The 18,070-nt window shown below is 40.5% G+C and overlaps 1 protein-coding gene across 1 annotated transcript; it reads left to right on the top strand.

Annotated features, from left to right (window-relative positions):
• Positions 1-3,566: 3,566 nt before the first annotated feature.
• Positions 3,567-6,730, top strand: LOC306820572 (uncharacterized protein). The gene is made up of 2 exons (XM_079338452.1): positions 3,567-3,937; positions 4,186-6,730. Exons 1-2 carry the CDS (start codon positions 3,781-3,783, stop codon positions 5,511-5,513), a joined length of 1,485 nt encoding a protein of 494 aa, XP_079194578.1. The 5' UTR covers positions 3,567-3,780; the 3' UTR covers positions 5,514-6,730.
• Positions 6,731-18,070: the final 11,340 nt, after the last annotated feature.

Raw genomic sequence — 18,070 nt, 5'->3', positions numbered from 1 at the left:
ATTTGTTCAGGAGAATGTCACTGCTGCAATGAAAGAGCTTATATGCTATTATCATACACTACCTTAAAAAGATGACAGGGCAGCAACTCAGAGCTCCTTTGATACATTTTTCAGTGCTCAGTATTCAAGGAGATAACATCCCATTTAAGTAGTCTAGCATAAGCAGGTAGTCTATTATGTCTAATAGTCTCTTTGCATTTGTGCAGCAGTAGACACAATATATTTTATTCCATATTGCCCACAAGCTTTTTTATCCTCAGTTAATCTTGTCCATAACAAAGCACACTCGGATACTATTCATACAGTCTGAGCTCACAGGAGCCCTTTCATTACGGTTAAAAAAAAAAGTATCAGGTGGAATTCTTTCTGTAGTGGGGTGAAAGATGTGACTTTCTCTTACAGTCTTATTTCACTTGACTTACAAGCCTGCAGTTTCAAACACTTTTTTTTTGTACGGACATACGGCGCAAGTGAAGTTGTCACCGTTTGCTGTCATGTTTTATGTTGTCTTTTTCTTCATTAATAAGTCATTCAATCTTTATTTGTATAACTTCGATTCACAACAAGTGACACGTGGCGACGCTTTACAAAAGAGCAGGGGAAAGACCTCACTCTTTGATAAGAAAAATGGGATGAGAGATATGGGATAAGATAGAGGAAGGATTTGTCCTTTGTTTTCCTCGTGTTCCTGCTGTCCACACTTCCTTGCCGCTGAGGTGGAGGTCGGAGCAGGCCGTGCATGAATGAGGATGGTGGTGGTTGTGGGGACGACACCGTCTGATGGTGGTGGCTGCGGGTCAGAGACGCCGAGTGGTAGTGATTTAACATTATGCTCTTAGTTCTTCATTGTGGAGTTAAGGATTTTAAAGGCAGCATCTAAAATGTAAATCTGAAGTGTGACCGTCATTTCAATTTGTCATTTAATATTTTTGTGTAAATACTATGTTTCTCAGAGAAATGTAGTGAAATAGAAATGAGGAGAAACTTAACATGGAGAAAGTAAAACATGTGTACCTCTAACTTGTAGTTAATTGGAATGCTTGAGTAATTATTCCGAGTTACACATTACCTTTTACAAATATACTTGGATGTCCGACTTCATCACAAAGGTGTAAATAGTTGACACTCTCTGTGTAAAATCTTAAAGTGAGCTTTTAACAAAAGTTGTCAAATAAACGTTCAGTTAAAAAAAACAACATTTCCCGGTGGAGTGGAATATATAGAGAGTAGCACTCATGATTGGATTTAATTGAACTAAATATAGTGAGTTATTTTTCACCATTCTTACTATATGAAGTCTGTTTACCTACAATTAAATCAAACCTAAAGAGTTCTTTGGCCTGTTCTCTGAACATTAATATTTATTTTAGGGCTTTTATGTCTTTCATGGAGAGACAGGAGATGGAGTTAGAAATGGGGGCGAGGGAGTGGGAAATGACATGCAGGAAATTAGCCACAGGTCAGATTTGAACCCGAGGCTGCCGGCTTTGAGGACTGTGACCTCTGCACCTGGGGTGTGCAAGCTAAGCACACGGCCACCAGCGCCCCCTCTTAAACATTGGACTGAAACATGTTGGTACAAAAAGAAGACTAATATGAGTGGAGTGTAATTGTGTAGTGCTAACGGAGATAGTCAATAAAAAATAATACGCTCATGTTGTTTGTCCTCTCTGGGGAAGCTATAAAGCAAAAGAACACAGAACCACAGCAGCCAGCATTTAGTGTAAAGGGAGAACTAAAGTGTGTGTGTACTATGTGTGTGTGTGAGTGCTGCTGGTTCATGTGTGATTACACGGCTGAATGCAGCACCGTCGCTATCCGTGGTCCTGAACTTCCAGCCAGTGCCAGAGGTCTGCTGCTGGCTGCATCGTCCTATGAAAGAGTATCGACTTTTTGTAATAGGAAGTGTGACCACGGAGGGCACCCAGCAACAGATGCGAAACAGAAAAAAAAAATGCTTTGGGGGTTGAAATGTCATGTGAACAGTTGGGTTCAACCACTGAACACCTCAGGGGTGTTATCGACTCCCTTCAATGCTTTTAAAGGCCAAGGGTTCGTTTAGACTGGGCTCGGCTGTTTTTTGCCCTGATGGTGTAAGCGAGAACAGTATCCAGGCAGTGAATTTGTTCAAGCAAATCTAAAGCGGTGGACTGAAAAGGAAGAGCTGTTCAGTTAACTGCTAGATAACATGTAGGGCATGTGGCGTGGCAGTAAAATGTGTTAGACTGGACTGCAGGTAGCTCCATCTTAATAGTCTACCAGCCTTTGCTTGTATTTAAAGATAGTCTTGCAGATTCAGACGTATTGTTAGGGCTTCCTGGTGTTTTGCATCATATCCTTTAAATAATCGTCCTTTAATGTGCAGCTTGTTTTGCTGTGGGGCTCTTAAAGTCTCACTTCAGTATATTTGCTTCATTTACATTATAGCTTATGCAATAGTTGGATATAATACATGTCCTTGAATCACACACATTAACAGTGTCTGCTGTCAGCCATAGCTCGCAGGCAATATACAAACCTTTAAAATGTGAGCTGGTGTTATAGCCATTATATCTCTCTTACTGCGGTCTGATTTTGAACTCAAACTGGACATTTATAACTCACAAATACAGCTCAAAATTAATGACAGTTTTGTCATAATATTGTCGATTTTCTGCTGATCATGGTTGTTTTTTTTATCTCTTTTTCCATTATTGTTCACTGAGGACAGGTTTTTTTTATTTGCTTGGGAAACTATAAATGTCAAGAATTATTCAACACACAACACGCTTGTTTATCATTGCTTTAAAAAAGAAATGACATTAGTATCATTTTTTAAAGAGGACAGGAACAAACGTGGGCAAATATGTGGATAGATTCTATTGTATATAATAGACAGATAGATCACAGCAAAGATGATCAAGTATCAATACAAATGATGGGATTTCTATAAAATAACCCTATTTAGAAAAGGACCAAATTAGCAAGCAGATAGACAAGTGTTAACAGGGAGTGCCCAGATCAACGAAAAAGCCAGAAGTTCATCACAGGAGCTTTAACTGGTTCTGGTTTACCTATTATAATCAGAAAAATATAGTTTCTAAGACAATATCTGGCACATAACTTGTGACATGAGGTTGTTGAGGTCTTGTTTTGCTGCCTGAATGTCTTCTTATCTCCATGAATTGTCTGTTAAACAGCACTGCCATGTCTTATTTGTCAAACCACAAGAGGACTGTCCAAACTAACCTGTTCGAGGTACGTGAGATAGCTCACCTCCACTGTGTGCCATTCCAACAGAACGGCACTTTAATCTGTTTCTTAATTGAATATCAAATGAAATTCGGATTATTATCAAACACTGGTCTCCACTTGTTGCAACGTCAGACTCCTGCTCTCCAGTATGGGAGGAGAGAAAGGGGGGGGGGGGGGGGGACTTCGTCACATCCTCTGTCCATATATGGGCATGAAGTTTACACGCAGCGGGGAATCCTCTCACTGGAGCTGATGAATGGGGAGGAGGGCCGAGGGAGCTGCCAAAGTGTATAAAAGGCGCGAGAGGGGAAGTCGCTGATGTGAAATCCACAGCAAGCAAACACCTACCGAGGAGCAGAGCCGAGAAGGAATACCTTTAACTGCTTTTTTTTTTACACCTTTTGACACAGACCACTTTGGATCATTTGTTGAAAACCATTAAAGGGGAGGTGCAAGAAAGCAGTCATCTGAATAATTTGTTTTACATTTACCCCCCTTTTACCTGTTTTTTTCCCCTGGAAAGGACGGACTTCTAAGAGCATCACTATGTTGAACAATATGGATTTGAATGCGAAAGATTCTTTTTATCCACAGTTTGACAATTGCAACAGTTCTTCATTGGGAATGGAAAACAGCGCGCGGAAAGATAACCAGGAGGTGTATGTCGATGCAGAGCGGGGGGTACCTGCCCAGTTTGGCCACGGTAAGTTCGTCTCTTTGCACTGCCGATTAAATGTATGCATGCACATTTGAATGTGTAAAATATCAATATAGTGAAGGAAGCGAGAAAACTAAGACCTTCAGTGATGTTTGTCACAGCGTCTCATCAAGGCACGCCGTGCCAAAATACGCACGATTGTTTATGTAACGCACATTTTCTTCCTCCTTTTATTTGATTCTGAATATAAAACATCCGCGATGACAAAGTTTTTTCTCTGTCGAATTCAACAGAAGGAGCCCCTGCAACCCTGAAAACCGAAGCTTCCAACTCGGAATTTGCTTTTAACCCTTGTGAGTGCCCAAAAGACACCTACACCCCCTCCTCGCTCGCCTACTCCGGCAGCTTCTATGTGGAGGCATCTCAGGGAGCGCCGTGCAGCACCGAAACACTCCTCAATATGATCACCGAGATCGTGGGTATCTCCACTCTGCCACTTTCAGAAGTGCAACCGAGCGGCAACAGTCGGGGAACTTACCCGTCGCCTGCACCGATGGATAGCAGCAATGGCAATTTTGGAGACGTTAAGAGGCAACCCTACACCTGCTCTGGACCCACACCACCTGTTTACTCTCCAGACCAGACGTGCCCGAGGTATCCTGACGATCAGGCCGGCAGCCAGGCCCAAGACCCGTCTACTTCCCAGCTCAACTTCGGCTCCTCTCGAGCTCTAAACCAGAAGAAGGATGAACCAAAGTCCGAGGCCGCTTCTTTCCCTGTCGTGGTGAAGAACGAGTTTGAAAGCAGTTGCTACGAATGGGGCACATTTACCAATAAGACAGACTGTTTGGAGAACAGTTTCCAGACTGAAACCTTCCCGATGTCAAACGACTTCCCCCCTGATCAGCAGATGGATGTAAAGGAACTTTTAGACACGTTTCCCCCCATTTGTCCCAACCCGGACATGGAGTTTAAAGTGGAAGGTGGCATCAAACAGGAGCCATGTTTTTCTGACACCTGCTCCCAGAGCTACTCCAGCCCCATGTACAATAATTACCTCCCCCCTCCTCCAATGGGCATTTCCTCCAATCTGAAACCCTTTCCCGAGCTCCCACAGCCCTCTAACCAGTGTGATTCCTTATACACATCACCAGCTCTACCAAGCACTATAGACTCCATCCTCTACTCTTCATTGTTGCCAGATTCTTTTGCCCAAAGTTACACCACCCGTCCACCCAAGCCCCCAAGGGCCAGAAAAAGCCCCGCGGCCTCTCACGGCCCCGCCAAAGAGAAACCATTCGCCTGCCCCATGGAGAGCTGTGACCGGCGTTTTTCTCGCTCCGACGAGCTCAATCGGCACATCCGCATCCACACGGGCCACAAACCTTTCCAGTGCCGCATCTGTTTGCGCAGTTTCAGCCGAAGCGACCACCTCACCACCCACACCAGGACTCACACGGGGGAGAAGCCGTTTTCTTGCGATGTGTGCGGCAAACGGTTCGCCCGCAGCGACGAGCGAAAACGGCACGGACGCGTACACTTGAAACAAAAGGAGAAAATGGAAATAAAGCCTCAGGTGAGCACAAGCGCGTGGCCCTTCACTCTTCCCGAGGGAATATGAAGACGTGCCCCTGTGTCCACACATACTATTTTATGATCTTTCCGTCTTGGAAGATAAGCCAGCTGAATACAAGTTGATGTCTGAGTTGGCCACTGCTTGACATGAGAGGTTTTGCAGTTTTAGAGGAACACAAATGGAGAAAGAGAGAGGTCTGCTTTGGCCATATTGTCTGCTGCAGATGCTTCTGACTTTAAGTTGTAAAAGTGGGCAAACAAATAAGCAGTGACTTGTTGCTGTTCCTGTCAGGAGAGCTCAACCTCTCTGCTGCGGCATTGCATGACTGCTGTTCAGCACCTCGTCTTCTGGACAGCTCCAGCCTCTGAGCCTGGAAGGATTGCACTTAACAGATTATTAATATCAACATTTAAGATTCTTATTTTCTGCTTTTTAGCATTCTTAGAGCAATGGTTTGGACTATGTTTCTTAAAATGCATGTTTATGTCAGTGTTTTTTTCCTTTAACTGGAATATCCACCACTGTCAAGGTCCTCTTCCACTCAACATGAGGGTTATTACCATGAATGTAGGCTGACATATTTATGGCTTTGTCCACAAAGATGTTCATCTTTGATTAAAAAAAAAAAAATGTATTTTTTTTTCTTATCATTTGGCTGTCATTGTTTTTTGTCATTGGTCTTTGTGTTGTATTACAATTGTTTGGATTATTACGATTGTGAAAGATATATCATAAATGGGAAATAAATATATTTGTATTACTGTACTTCTTTGTATTTTTATAGCTATAACTGTATATTTTACATTAATCACATTTGAGCGTCCTTTATCAAGGTGAAATGTATTCTTAATCATTAATAATGTCTTGGTTTTTTCGAGGGCTACTGTTTAGTAACACAATATTTTAAATGTTACAATTTGATATCAGAGACATTTTTCGCACTTCATCCCGTTGTTGGTATGATGAGAGTTATTTCATTCAACTGCTGTTCTAGATTTTAAAGGGACCAGTTTCTAACCTAGTTGTGGTACAGATTTGACAGTCTGTACTGAAATATATTTAATCAAGCTAGACATGACTAGCAAATCTTATGTACATTGCTTTTGAGTAATCAGGTAGCACACATTGCTGCGAGTTTCTGTGGACTTTCTGTGGACCTGGGTGATGAAAAGGTTTTGATTCCTGGTATCTTTTTTTCTTGGAGATACTGTATACTGAAATGTTCACTTTAGCAAAAAAAAAAGAAGAAAAAAAAAAGAAAAGCCAAACAAACAATGTTGAGAGATTGGTGTGACTGTCACCAACCGGGTACTGCAAAAAAAGAAAAAGGAATTTAACTCGCCTTAAGTTATATTAACTGTTCAAGTAAAGAGTTTGTACATACACAGTTTCTACAATACTTTAAATAAATATTGATGTTGTTATTTTTATGAAAAGTTTATGAACAAAATAAACATTTTCTGGAAGCAGCTTGTTTCTTGTGCCGTTGTGCCTTTCTCACTTTACAGCAATAGTTGCATACCATATTTGGACCCCCATCAGAGCGTTGACATGACTGTACCACCTCCAAAAAATATGAATACTTGTCCACCTGTGGTACCATACTGTAGTCTTAATATAAAGCATCACATATCTGTCCTGTGACTCACACATTTATCTCAAAGACATTAAAGTGAATACTTCATTACCCAGTACTGTAATTGTGAATCCCCTCCACTTCAAAGATCACTTTTCTTGTGTTGTAAATGTGGAGACGAACACCAAGGGTGCCATGTAAATCTCTACAGGAAACCTCTTAAACAGGACATTTTCTTGCAGTTTTAGAGACATGATCTGATTCTCTCACTTCTTTCTATCCTTTGTTAAGTCATTCATCCAATTTTCAATAAAAGGGTATTAATTTCAACTCAATTGCTGAATGCGATTATGATCAATTACCAGGCTTTTTCTCTCTCAAGGGTAGTTGGTACTGAAGTCTCCTCTTGATAAAACTGCCTGTACAATCTTGGAAATGCCGTTGGTGGACTCTGTGCCTGGATACCTATATCAATCTACTAAAATAAAAAAAAGGCAACAGAAAAAAACAGTGTTGTCAGCCATGCTTCTTTATTCATACTGATTATATATTTTCAAAGCAACTGCGTTTTGCATGATGAGAGAAAATATCCAGTTATCCCTGTATTTGTATGTGGACTGGTAAAATTAACACACAATTCTAATTAAAGTGATCTTTAAGATGAGAACTGTGCGATTTAACTGACTGCATTAACATGCATCATGTATTTTCACCAATAACTCTAGAGAAGGCTGTTGTGTCCATCGTAAAAATGGGATTTAAGATTGCAGTGTGCCCCTGTGGATCTTCCCTCGAAGAAACGATCTTACAATCTGTCACTACAAACCATGCAGATATGTATGAGCAGGGACCCCGCGGTGGTACGTAGCACATGTATGTCCCCATGACGCAGTCCACTGGCAGAACACTAGCCTGCTTGCCCACGGCAGTGCGTAAGTGCCTGCATTGCCTGTAGCTGACAAACATACTGTAGCAGTGTGAAAATGTAAGCTGCCACATGGAGTACTGTGAATAGTATGTAGCCATCCTCTCCTGTCCATCACTCTTCATCACTTACATCAGCACCGAGCGAAACCAGCATCTACCTGCACTCCCCTATCCATGTTGTTTTAGTGGCAAACATTGTCCAGTGATGGATAGTTGAGGCTTTGAATTGCGGTGATGTGCAGTCACAGTGACCATTATCCACACACTTGAAGACTGAAGAGTTATTGAACTCTGGCCAGTGATGGAATTTCTGCATTTGTGCATTTGGAAGCTGAAATTCACATTTGCATACTGTAAATGGCACTTGATATATCTACAGCATGTGCGTACAAATTCATCCGTGTTGTCTTTATCGAATACGTTTGCAGTGTCATAAACCTTGAACAACTTGTGCTTTGTTACAGACTAAAAGGCATAAATCAGTTCTTTTCCACTCCCTGACATTTATGTTTTTTTTTTTTACTCCTGTAGATATGCGTAATTGCTGAAGCCATTAAGTAATTGTGCAAGAAGGGCACATGACCGCCACGGAGAACCATGCTTTCTCAGAATGTGGACCTCTGCTGTGAATGGTAGCACATCAAGTCCATTAAGTCCTTGCCAGGTGATTTCAAATGCAAATACGTTAACATTAGGACTGTTACATTGGGGGGTTTATCTGAGGCTATGTCTCTGTGTGACTAACATATTCCATACATAAAACCATGAACAGATGTGATTTCCCTTCCTTATTGTCTCATCCAATTAATCGCTTGATGTAGGATTGCTTCTGGGTAAGTCAATAGCACTATTTATCTGCTTTCCCAAATGAATACTTTGGCACAGGATTAAATGAAAAAAATCTTGACATTGACAGTGAAGGATTAGGTGGCCCCCAAATTCTGAGGATAAGTGTCACTGCAGAATGATATGTACTTCCATATTCATTACTTGTAAGCACAAGCTTTCTTTGCTCGTATTGGCACACAAAAGTTTTTTCTGCATAATCTATATTTTTCTTTGCATCATACTGCATATAATAAGCTCTTACTGACCTCCAGATCATCTATATTATATAGGCAGTAAACTGGATTATAACACCCTGCTTAGAGTGAAGCTCATGCACAATTGTGCCTCCATTTAATGTTGAAGTCGATCTTAAGAGGAACAAGTGCAGCCCCAGTCGACTCTGAAGAGCCCAGCATTCCTTTTATTCATGCTTGAACTCCAAACAGTGCTACAGCTACAACAATAATCCAATAATGACTTTCAGAATGTATGAAAATGAATTTATTTGCTTACATGAAGGATCGGAGGCAGCCTCAGCGGTTCAAGCTTCAGGTATCAGGTCACCTCAAGTACCTATTAATAATCACAGTCCTACTTGAGACGGTCCATATGGCCACACAGTCTCATTCGCTGGTGGATTGATCTATTGTGGCGTAATCACCACATAATTTCATGCGCACCTTTAAAATGTGCACCCGGGCACGTCATGGTCCTTGGGGTGGGCTCAGTAATCAAGGTGCATAATCGCATGGCGGTAATGGCAATCAGGCTTAGCAGATTAATTCCTCGGATCACACATCAGCCCGTCGGTCCTGTATCTGATCATGAAGAAGGGTGTAGGTGGTCTGGAGAGTGCAGGTGATTAAAAAGAAGAGAACCACTGTGAAGGAGCTCGTTATGCAAACATTTTAAAGTGCCTAATTCTTTCCATTGTTCAGGCGCCCCAATTCTTCATTTGTATTTCTGATCAAGACTGAGAGGAGAACTTTTTTTCCTTGCTCCTTCATAAACTATAGGTCAACTTGAGGGTCAAGGAGTCCAGTCTACCATGTTTTTCCTTGGCACAACATCTCTATGGAAACTACTTCTAAAGACTCAAGGTATAGGCTGTAAGTGAATGGAAACTACTGACAACAATACACAGATAGCTGTATGACTTCACAGTAGTTCAGTTATGGATGGAAGTTTCTGGTGCCCTTGAAACGTATGATTTTATCCCATGAAATGCTGCTGCAGCTCTGTGGTGCAGCTGTGTGTTTACTCAACCCCAAAGAAACTACACAGTTAACAGAAGAAATCATTCCAGCTTTAAAGCATGTAATCATTTCTTTTTGACCTGTTGCATCTACATGTGGTGTGTTGGCAGCTTAAGTATTATCTAAGTAATAGATAAACCTGAAGATATGACAGGGTGGGCCTGGTAAGGCTTAACAAAAACAGTGACAATGTCCACAATTTTTCAGTGCTCACAAAGCATGGCAGACATTTTTTTAGAGGACTTCCAGGTAAAAATAAGGCTGAACATGAATCCCCAGATGTCACAAATTTGGATGTTTCGTGTTAGAGTGTCACCTCTAATAACATCCTTTTTTAAAAGTCAATTGTTAGTTTTTTTCAGTCTGTTATCATAAATACAACCAATGTTCAACATCAAATCCAAAATATGTGAATTTATGAACAAAGAGCGTGATCGGCTGTTTCTTTAGTTTATGTCGACATATGTTGATCATAGACTGTAAAATGTTGATGTGTATGATGAGGGATTGGGGTGGGGGTCAGCGGAAAGGGGGGGCCCAGCAGACAATAAGTTTTGGAACCCCTGCTTCATAAGATGATGACATGAATTGTCCCCCGAGGATAGAATGGACTTCTTTCTAAACTCATCCAAACAGCAAAATATAATTTCCCAACGAAGTGTATCTTCTTCCAAGACTGAGCCAACAGCAGGACACCAGATCTGATCTGAGGACAAATAGACCTCTTGAGGAGGACATATTGCTCGTATTGATGTTAAAAACAAAAAAACTTGTCACCACTTTTTTCTATCACTTTCAAACAGCAGAAACTTTGATTAACTCCTGTGACACTAAAAGGAAACTTTTGGACGCCTGTGACAGGAGCTGTTAGCGACAACGGGATGAAAGTTTAACCATTAACAGGATCAGCTGGTGCTAGAGTCAAGACAGCTTCCTCTAATGTTGAATGATCCGTCAAATCAGTCATGATACAAGTCAGAGGCGGACTTTGTTGTTTGACAAATCTGGTTAACCTGATAACATTGAAATAACCCTCACAAATCATTTGCTTGTAAAGGTGCTAGCTAAAATGCGCTAAGTATGCTAGTCAATGCACAAATCCCAATTTCAGTGTCCATTAGTCCCTAAAATTTGAACATGTTTCTGGGAAATTAGTAATTGCTTAGTACTTTGTAAGTTTGTATATTATGCTGAGCGCTCTATACGTAATTAGAGATGTACACGAAATTGAAAAGACTCAAGTTTAGGCTTCCAGAATCGGTACCAGGGAGGAAAAAAAATGATACAGGAACATCTCCAGAATAAGTTTTCGTTTCTCATACTGTGTATCATGAACTCTGTGAGCTGCAACCTGCTGGATCTTGGATTGACAGTAATGACTCTGAAGAAAGTTTGTGCCTGTGTGGAGAAAAAAAAACGTCCATCATCTTGAATTGTCCCCCGGGGACAAATAACGTTTTTTGAATTGAATTGAATCATGCTATTACTTGTTTGAAATACACAGCAACCTGCAGTCACATTAGCAAGTAGGAATCTTACAAATAAAACCTCTCATCTATAAACCATGACTGACTGTCAACCCTTTTTCCTTTCAAATCAATGATATGAGTATGACGATGTGTCCAGTAGACCTATGAGTGATTACTTTTGTGCTTTGACATTTGCAACAGCAGTAATGAGGCGAGTCTATGACAGCTGTGTCACTAGCAGCAGCCTATATCTCGCCTGTTCAGTTGAATGCTGGGAAGGAGGCTGTCTGCGGCCAAACACTGGCACTCTCTCTAGATAATGATGGCTCACCCATAGAGAAGCAAAGAAAATGTGTTGAAGTCTGAAGAAAACTCTGCGCATGTGTGTTTCACTCAGAGAAAGAAGTGAGTGAAGGAGGAAGTGTATTAGTTTGTGTGTATGTTTGTGTGTGTGTGTGGTTGTGTGTGTGTTGTGTGTGTTTGTGTGTGTGTGCATGTCTGTCATTGCCAAGATGGAATCAGAGCCTGGGAGAGGAGGCAGTGCTGGGACATAAAGACTAGTAGTATAAAAACGAGTGGGCTGAACATGCTCAGCTCATACAGTGCACCCCTCGCCGTCAAGCAGGGCGACGATTTGCATGTGCACACCAGCCTCAAACGCCAACTACTGTATGTATTCTGCATCTAAATTAACGAGCCAAATCAAGCATGGCTCTTTGAAGCTCCATGAAATGTATGCAAAATGTAGCTACTTCAGCATTAGCAGCCCGCTCTCCCTCTCTGTGCTCGCAACAGTTGTTTTAATGCCCGCTAAAATTCTGGTAGTTGTGAATTGGAGCCATTAGTGAGGAATAACAGAGAACACAGAGCCCCATTATTTTCCGGACACGAACAGAAGTGACCTAAATCACACAGAGAGAATCAGACAGTGGCTGTTTGTAAAGGTTTAAGATCACAAGCGTGTTTCTTTTGTTTGATGTTAAAACAAGGAGAGCTGTTTTATTCCACTTTCTTCTTTTTTGGATGCTTTTTTTTTTTTTCTCCATTTTTTGATTCCCCATTGTTTTCTTGTTTTCAATCCATTCTCCCCAACTTGAAGTCATATTCTTTCACTCCATTTCATTCAAATTTACTCTTCCCTAATCTCATGGACGTGTGTTTTGTTCTGTTCCTCTCTATTTCATTTGATCTCTTTCTTTTTACATGTTTTGCTCTTCTTTATTCTGTTCTGTCCAATGTTTCCTGCTCTCCCTATTAGATGTGCTTCTATTCTGTGATATTTTTTACAGTTATGTTGTATTCTGTTTCTATTGTGCTCTCCTCTGATCTGTTCTATATAGTCCTACCTGATTCCATTCTGATTTATTTTATCATCCCCTACTCTGTGCTGTCATACCCTGCTCTTTGAGTCAACTGAATGTTTTTTATACGTTTAAATCAAAGAGATTTTAGACTTTGACATCAGATGTGACAGGATGATCAGCATCTTGGCTATTGTTCTATTCAACGTAATGCAATTTTATAGCTGTGGCAATTTACAATCATTTATTTTAGAGGAAACATGCAGCTGTATTCTTCTTCTTCTTCGCTGCCTGCTTGTACTTTCTGCTTACCCCCTTCTGGTTAGCATCATTGAAAAGCTGTAGTGTCACAAAGTCTCCTCCCCTCCTTATTCCTCACTGTCCCCCCTCAGCAGTGCATAATGGCTGGCTCTGCCCCCCAAATGGTTTTTAGCCGCTGATGGACTGTCACTTTCACAGGGGGAGTGCTCAGAGAGTGACGTCTCTCTCTGTCTGAGTGTATAGGAGCCATGCTGGGGTCACACAGGGGCGTATACACTACAGTATGTTTCCCAAGCCTGAAAAGCTGCAGCCGTATATCACACTGAATCCGTCTCTGATCTCAAACCTGTAGAGTGTTGGAAACCTAAAGAGACAGGTTTTGTCCCCCTCCTGCGATTCTTGGCGCTTTAAATGGGGGCTTTCATATGCATGAGTCAGATCAGCAGTACACATTTAAAAATCAAATCTCTCACTGCAGGCCCCACAGTCTCTCCTCTTGTGTTGTAAGCAATCACCATGTGAATTAACAGTGGTATTTAGGTTGTAGTTTTTATAATTGCTTTGGAAAGATTTGGAGAGGATTTCACAGGCAGTTAAAAATAGAGAAACCGAGCGACTGAAGAAGGTTGATTACACTGAAGCACACCAAAAAAGGATTTAAATGACAACAGACATGTTGCAAAAGCATTTATAAATATATGTACACTCTCACAACCCTCCCATTCAGGCATTATGGCAGTTTGCATACTTTTTTTATTTCATTGGCTCATACACAGATTTCCTGTTTAAGCGTTTTGTGTTTTGACATTGTAAAATTAATTTTCCACATCAGACTCGATGCCTGACATCGACTCTTTTCATTCTCCAAAAATATCTGTTTAGCCGATATATGTTTATTTAATTTTATTTTAGTTTAGTTTCTCACAAGTATGAGAACTGTTTCTCCCGTCTTTTTCAAAGATGTTATTCTGCTTTTATATTTTCTCGAAAACCTTAGACACATTAAGATACATTTCTTATATGTGCAAGCCTATTTGGCTGCTTTAAAAAAAAAAAAAGCATGGATGCATACGTTCTTGTTTAATTTGCTCTTTAGTATTTTCCTTTACGAAAGATAAATAGAGGTGAGGATGCCTCATTCAGCTTTGAAAAAATTAGAAGCCTAAATGCTTAGTGAGGACACACAGGAGAAGGAGAGATGAAAAAAAAAAGCAGTCTGCTGTGTTGTTGTTAGTCATCTGTGATCCTGTCACTCAATGCTGTGGTGGCATAGGGTCTGCTTCCTGTTAACAAGATATGTTTACAGCATCAGCATTGGGCTCCCACCGTCTGTGTGTCTGTGCATTTACACTCCATGTCATTCCTCAGGATTGATGCATCGACGTGTCTGTTAACGATTAACCCATTAGGAACTGCCATCTTTGGGGAGACAGATAGTGACAGGGCCCCCGCTCGTCCACAGTGTCCTAAGAGGCTGAGGCGGGCCTTCCTTTGTCATGGAGCCAAAATCGTGCCCGGTGGCAGGATGCTGCGTTTAACCATTAACTAGATTCTTGTCACTTGTGTTTCTTACATCTAAAGAGACAAATCACAAAGTCCCCAAGGAGTTAGACTGGAGACATATTAACCCCTCTCTCAGCTGGGCTCTTCCTCTAGCGTCCTGCAGATAAATGAAGAGATGCTGATCCTTCCATCACCATCAGCTCGTCCTTCCTCCTACTCATCCTCTCTCTGTGTTTGTGTCTCTGCTGGCACTACTGACAGTGGCGTCTTGTGAAGGAGGCAGAGATTGATATGATGAGAGTTAGACGTGCTGCTTCCTGCCTCTGGACGAGAGAAAAGGATAATTTATGGACTCATCACTTTGTAGGCTGTTAGTGTTAAGCAGATTTTTTTTGGTAAAGAGAATAACCCTCAAAGAAATTATCATTATGAACGAATCGAGAAGTATGATTGAAGTTGAACAATCACTTAAACAGTCGCAGCGCCGGTACAATCAAGGACTTTAATTTATGTAGCAGATTCTCTTCATTTGTGATCTCCCACTGCACCTGAATGTTTCACAGTCGTTTTAAATGTGACCATGTTTCTGTTCTTATGGCCCATTCACTGCGCCCTTGAGGTCCACCTGTGTTTAACACCTCTGAATATTTTTCTCTCCCTCCATCCACAAGAAGTTAAAAGGGTGACAGGTTTAGCTGTTACCTTCATCATTAAATCCTGTACCGCCCCTTCATAAAGTCAGCCAGCTAGACCTCCGTGGTGTCTCGGTCCCATATTGTAATGGCCGCTCGTGGTCCAAATGGACTGAAGAGCTTTCATGTGTCCTGAACAGTCTACTCCTCTCATTACAGCCCGTAGTGGTCACACATCAAACAGCCTCATTATTTTCATCCAGGGAGGAAGCGCAAGTGTGTGACCAGTTTGAGCTACAAAGTGACTACCAAGTTCAAATAAAATCTGCACTTTGTAGTTCTGCTATGCAAGCAAAATGCTGCTGAAATGTAAGGGTTTCTGCAGACTGGTGACATGGGGCTTAAAGTCACAGTTTTTACTCATATTGATATAAAATCTAGTAAAAATCCAGTTAAATCATATACTTATAACAGTAAGCTTACATCATGCATGCTGAGCAGTCATTGTATCAAATCCAGAAAGAAAAAGAGATCAACTTCAGGCACCTAGTAGCACAAATGGTATCACTAAAACGCTGCAGAAATGTTTTCATATCACAGAGACCATCATATTAGCTCTCAGGGGAATAATGCCTATTTATAGTTTTGAAGCATTTTTACATCATTTACATAAAAAGCCACAATTACAAGCCCTAATTTAATATTAGCTGACAACTGTTTGACAAGGCAGGATCAAAGGTTAAGCTAGCAAATTAACATGGAAATGAATGCAACAACTCAACAGCCTGTTGTCATACCTACAGTGAACAGCCTAAATAAGTTGCAGAGGGGGGAAAAATCACAAGGGCCGTACTTGATAAGACATACTCGTGTTACTATGGCAACATCCATGGCTCAAGCTAAGAATGCAGAGATGTGGATAATCGTTGTCATTGTGACACGTGTGCTTTTTTTGCTGTAAGACCTGTGTTTTACTACATCGGGATATTAATGCCTTTGTAGTCAGCAGGATCTGATTCCATTCAGAAATCAGTGTGACAATGGACATAACACTAAGCTGCATGCAACACAAAATGCTGTCTATCATGTCTTTCTTTTCAAAGACAGTACATACTTATTCTTATTCAAATATGTACATTGTGCAATTGAAGATAAGGATAAATATGATGGGTTGGGCAAATGTAGAAAATTTCTAAATTTATTGAGTTTTTTTGTTGTATTCCTGCAGAAATGTAATTAGTAATTTTGAATGTACAACTGCGAGGGGTGTTTTTTTTTCTGTGTATGTACTTTATTTTAAAAACGTTGATATTGCATTAAAGTTTACTTTAAAATTCCAAAGGTCAAATAATAAAAGCATCTATTTCCAATGTGTAGATAAAAGTCAAAGTAAATGATGGCACTTATTGCAATCACACTCTTTTCTAAAAGCCATTTAAAAGATACATTCATGGAAGTGCAGAAATGAGCTTATTATTCCCCCGGTATAGTTGGATCAGTAGTTGGAACATTTCTGCAGAAAACACATTAATTTATCCAGCTCCAGGTGACAGAAGCAGCACTGTTTGCCGACAACACTTAAAGACATCTTAATGTGTTTTTTAGATGTTTCATAGTTCCCTGTTTTGAGGCCGTCATGCACACACACACACACACACACACACACACACACACACACACACACACACTCACACATTTCTTCATAGCTGGACTGTTTTAAAATAAACCAAACCCCTTTGATTGAGTTGTGTTGTTGTTCAGTGACTGTGATAATGATTCTCAAACTGTAAGCCTGGAGTTTCATCTCTTTGATTCCTTTAGTGAGGATAATTGGAATTTGAGGTGATATATTGATATTAGCTGAGCTCCCACAGGCCTGTATGTGGTTCCTTTGTGTCACCCTGAGTGTAAACAGACAGCGAAATCCTGTTCGACTTACTGAGGTAGCAGAAACTCCTCCTGCTTTGAGGGTGCTAGCCACCTTGGATCTCTTTTTTTACTCTGTGGTCTCTGATCAGGCAGAACATCGAGCTTTATGAAATGTACTTCCTTCAAATCCTTCATAATTAAAATTGATGTTGCGAAACATTTGAAAGCATTGCTGATCTGTAAACAATTACAGACATTTCTAATCTGATCTTTTTCTGATGTATAAAAAGATAAATAAAAAGCACTGTCATAATATTCAGTTACTGACTTTAATGTTCATGCTTGTACATTACTGGTGCCCCCTTCTGTTCAAAGCTTTAACTGCTTTATCTCTCTTTTTAGGTTGAATTATTGCTGCTACTTCCCCATACAGCCACAGCTTATTGATGTGTTTGGTTGTGGGTCATTAAGCCAAACATGACCTATTGAACTGAGTGGATTTTGAGGTCAGGTGAAAAGGCTAATTTCTGTTCAGAATATCATTATAACCACACTGACTGGAACATGTATAGTCCAAAAAGTACAACTTGAATCGTCCTTTATAATAAATTAAACATGTGACAAATATTCACATCCAAAAATGTATCTCTTCTATTGATTTAATATTTTATGTTATTTGCACTTGTGGATGTAAGATAAAAGCTGCTTTAGTGTATGCAATGTTGGGTATCAAACCTCTTCATCTTTTTTTTTTTTTTTTTTTTTTAATTCTTTGCCTATGTCTTCTTCTTGTACACTTTTTTTCCAAAATCCCTGCAGCCAAAATAAACTCTGGGCTAAACATTTTTATTGTACAAGAATGTCAGACATGTGTTGTGGTTGCTAAGCAAACAGTGACTAATAATATCTACATGGAAGAGGTTTGCATTAGTGCAGCAAGCCAAAGCACAGCGTGTCTCAGTCTCCACCAATCTAAAGAC

The sequence above is a fragment of the Symphodus melops genome (genome assembly GCF_947650265.1).
Source record: "Symphodus melops genome assembly, chromosome: 2".
Taxonomy (NCBI): Eukaryota; Metazoa; Chordata; class Actinopteri; order Labriformes; family Labridae; genus Symphodus; species Symphodus melops.
Note: the sequence above shows the minus strand (reverse complement) of the source record. Positions and strands in the feature narration are given on the sequence as shown.

What these genes read in the sequence shown, in the direction of transcription:
- LOC306820572 (XM_079338452.1), top strand. Translation starts at nt 3,781, where the DNA reads ATGTTGAACAATATGGATTTGAATGCGAAAGATTCTTTTTATCCACAG. An exon ending in ACCTGCCCAGTTTGGCCACG is followed by an intron (nt 3,938 to 4,185) that starts GTAAGTTCGTCT and finishes CGAATTCAACAG; the next exon opens with AAGGAGCCCCTGCAACCCTG.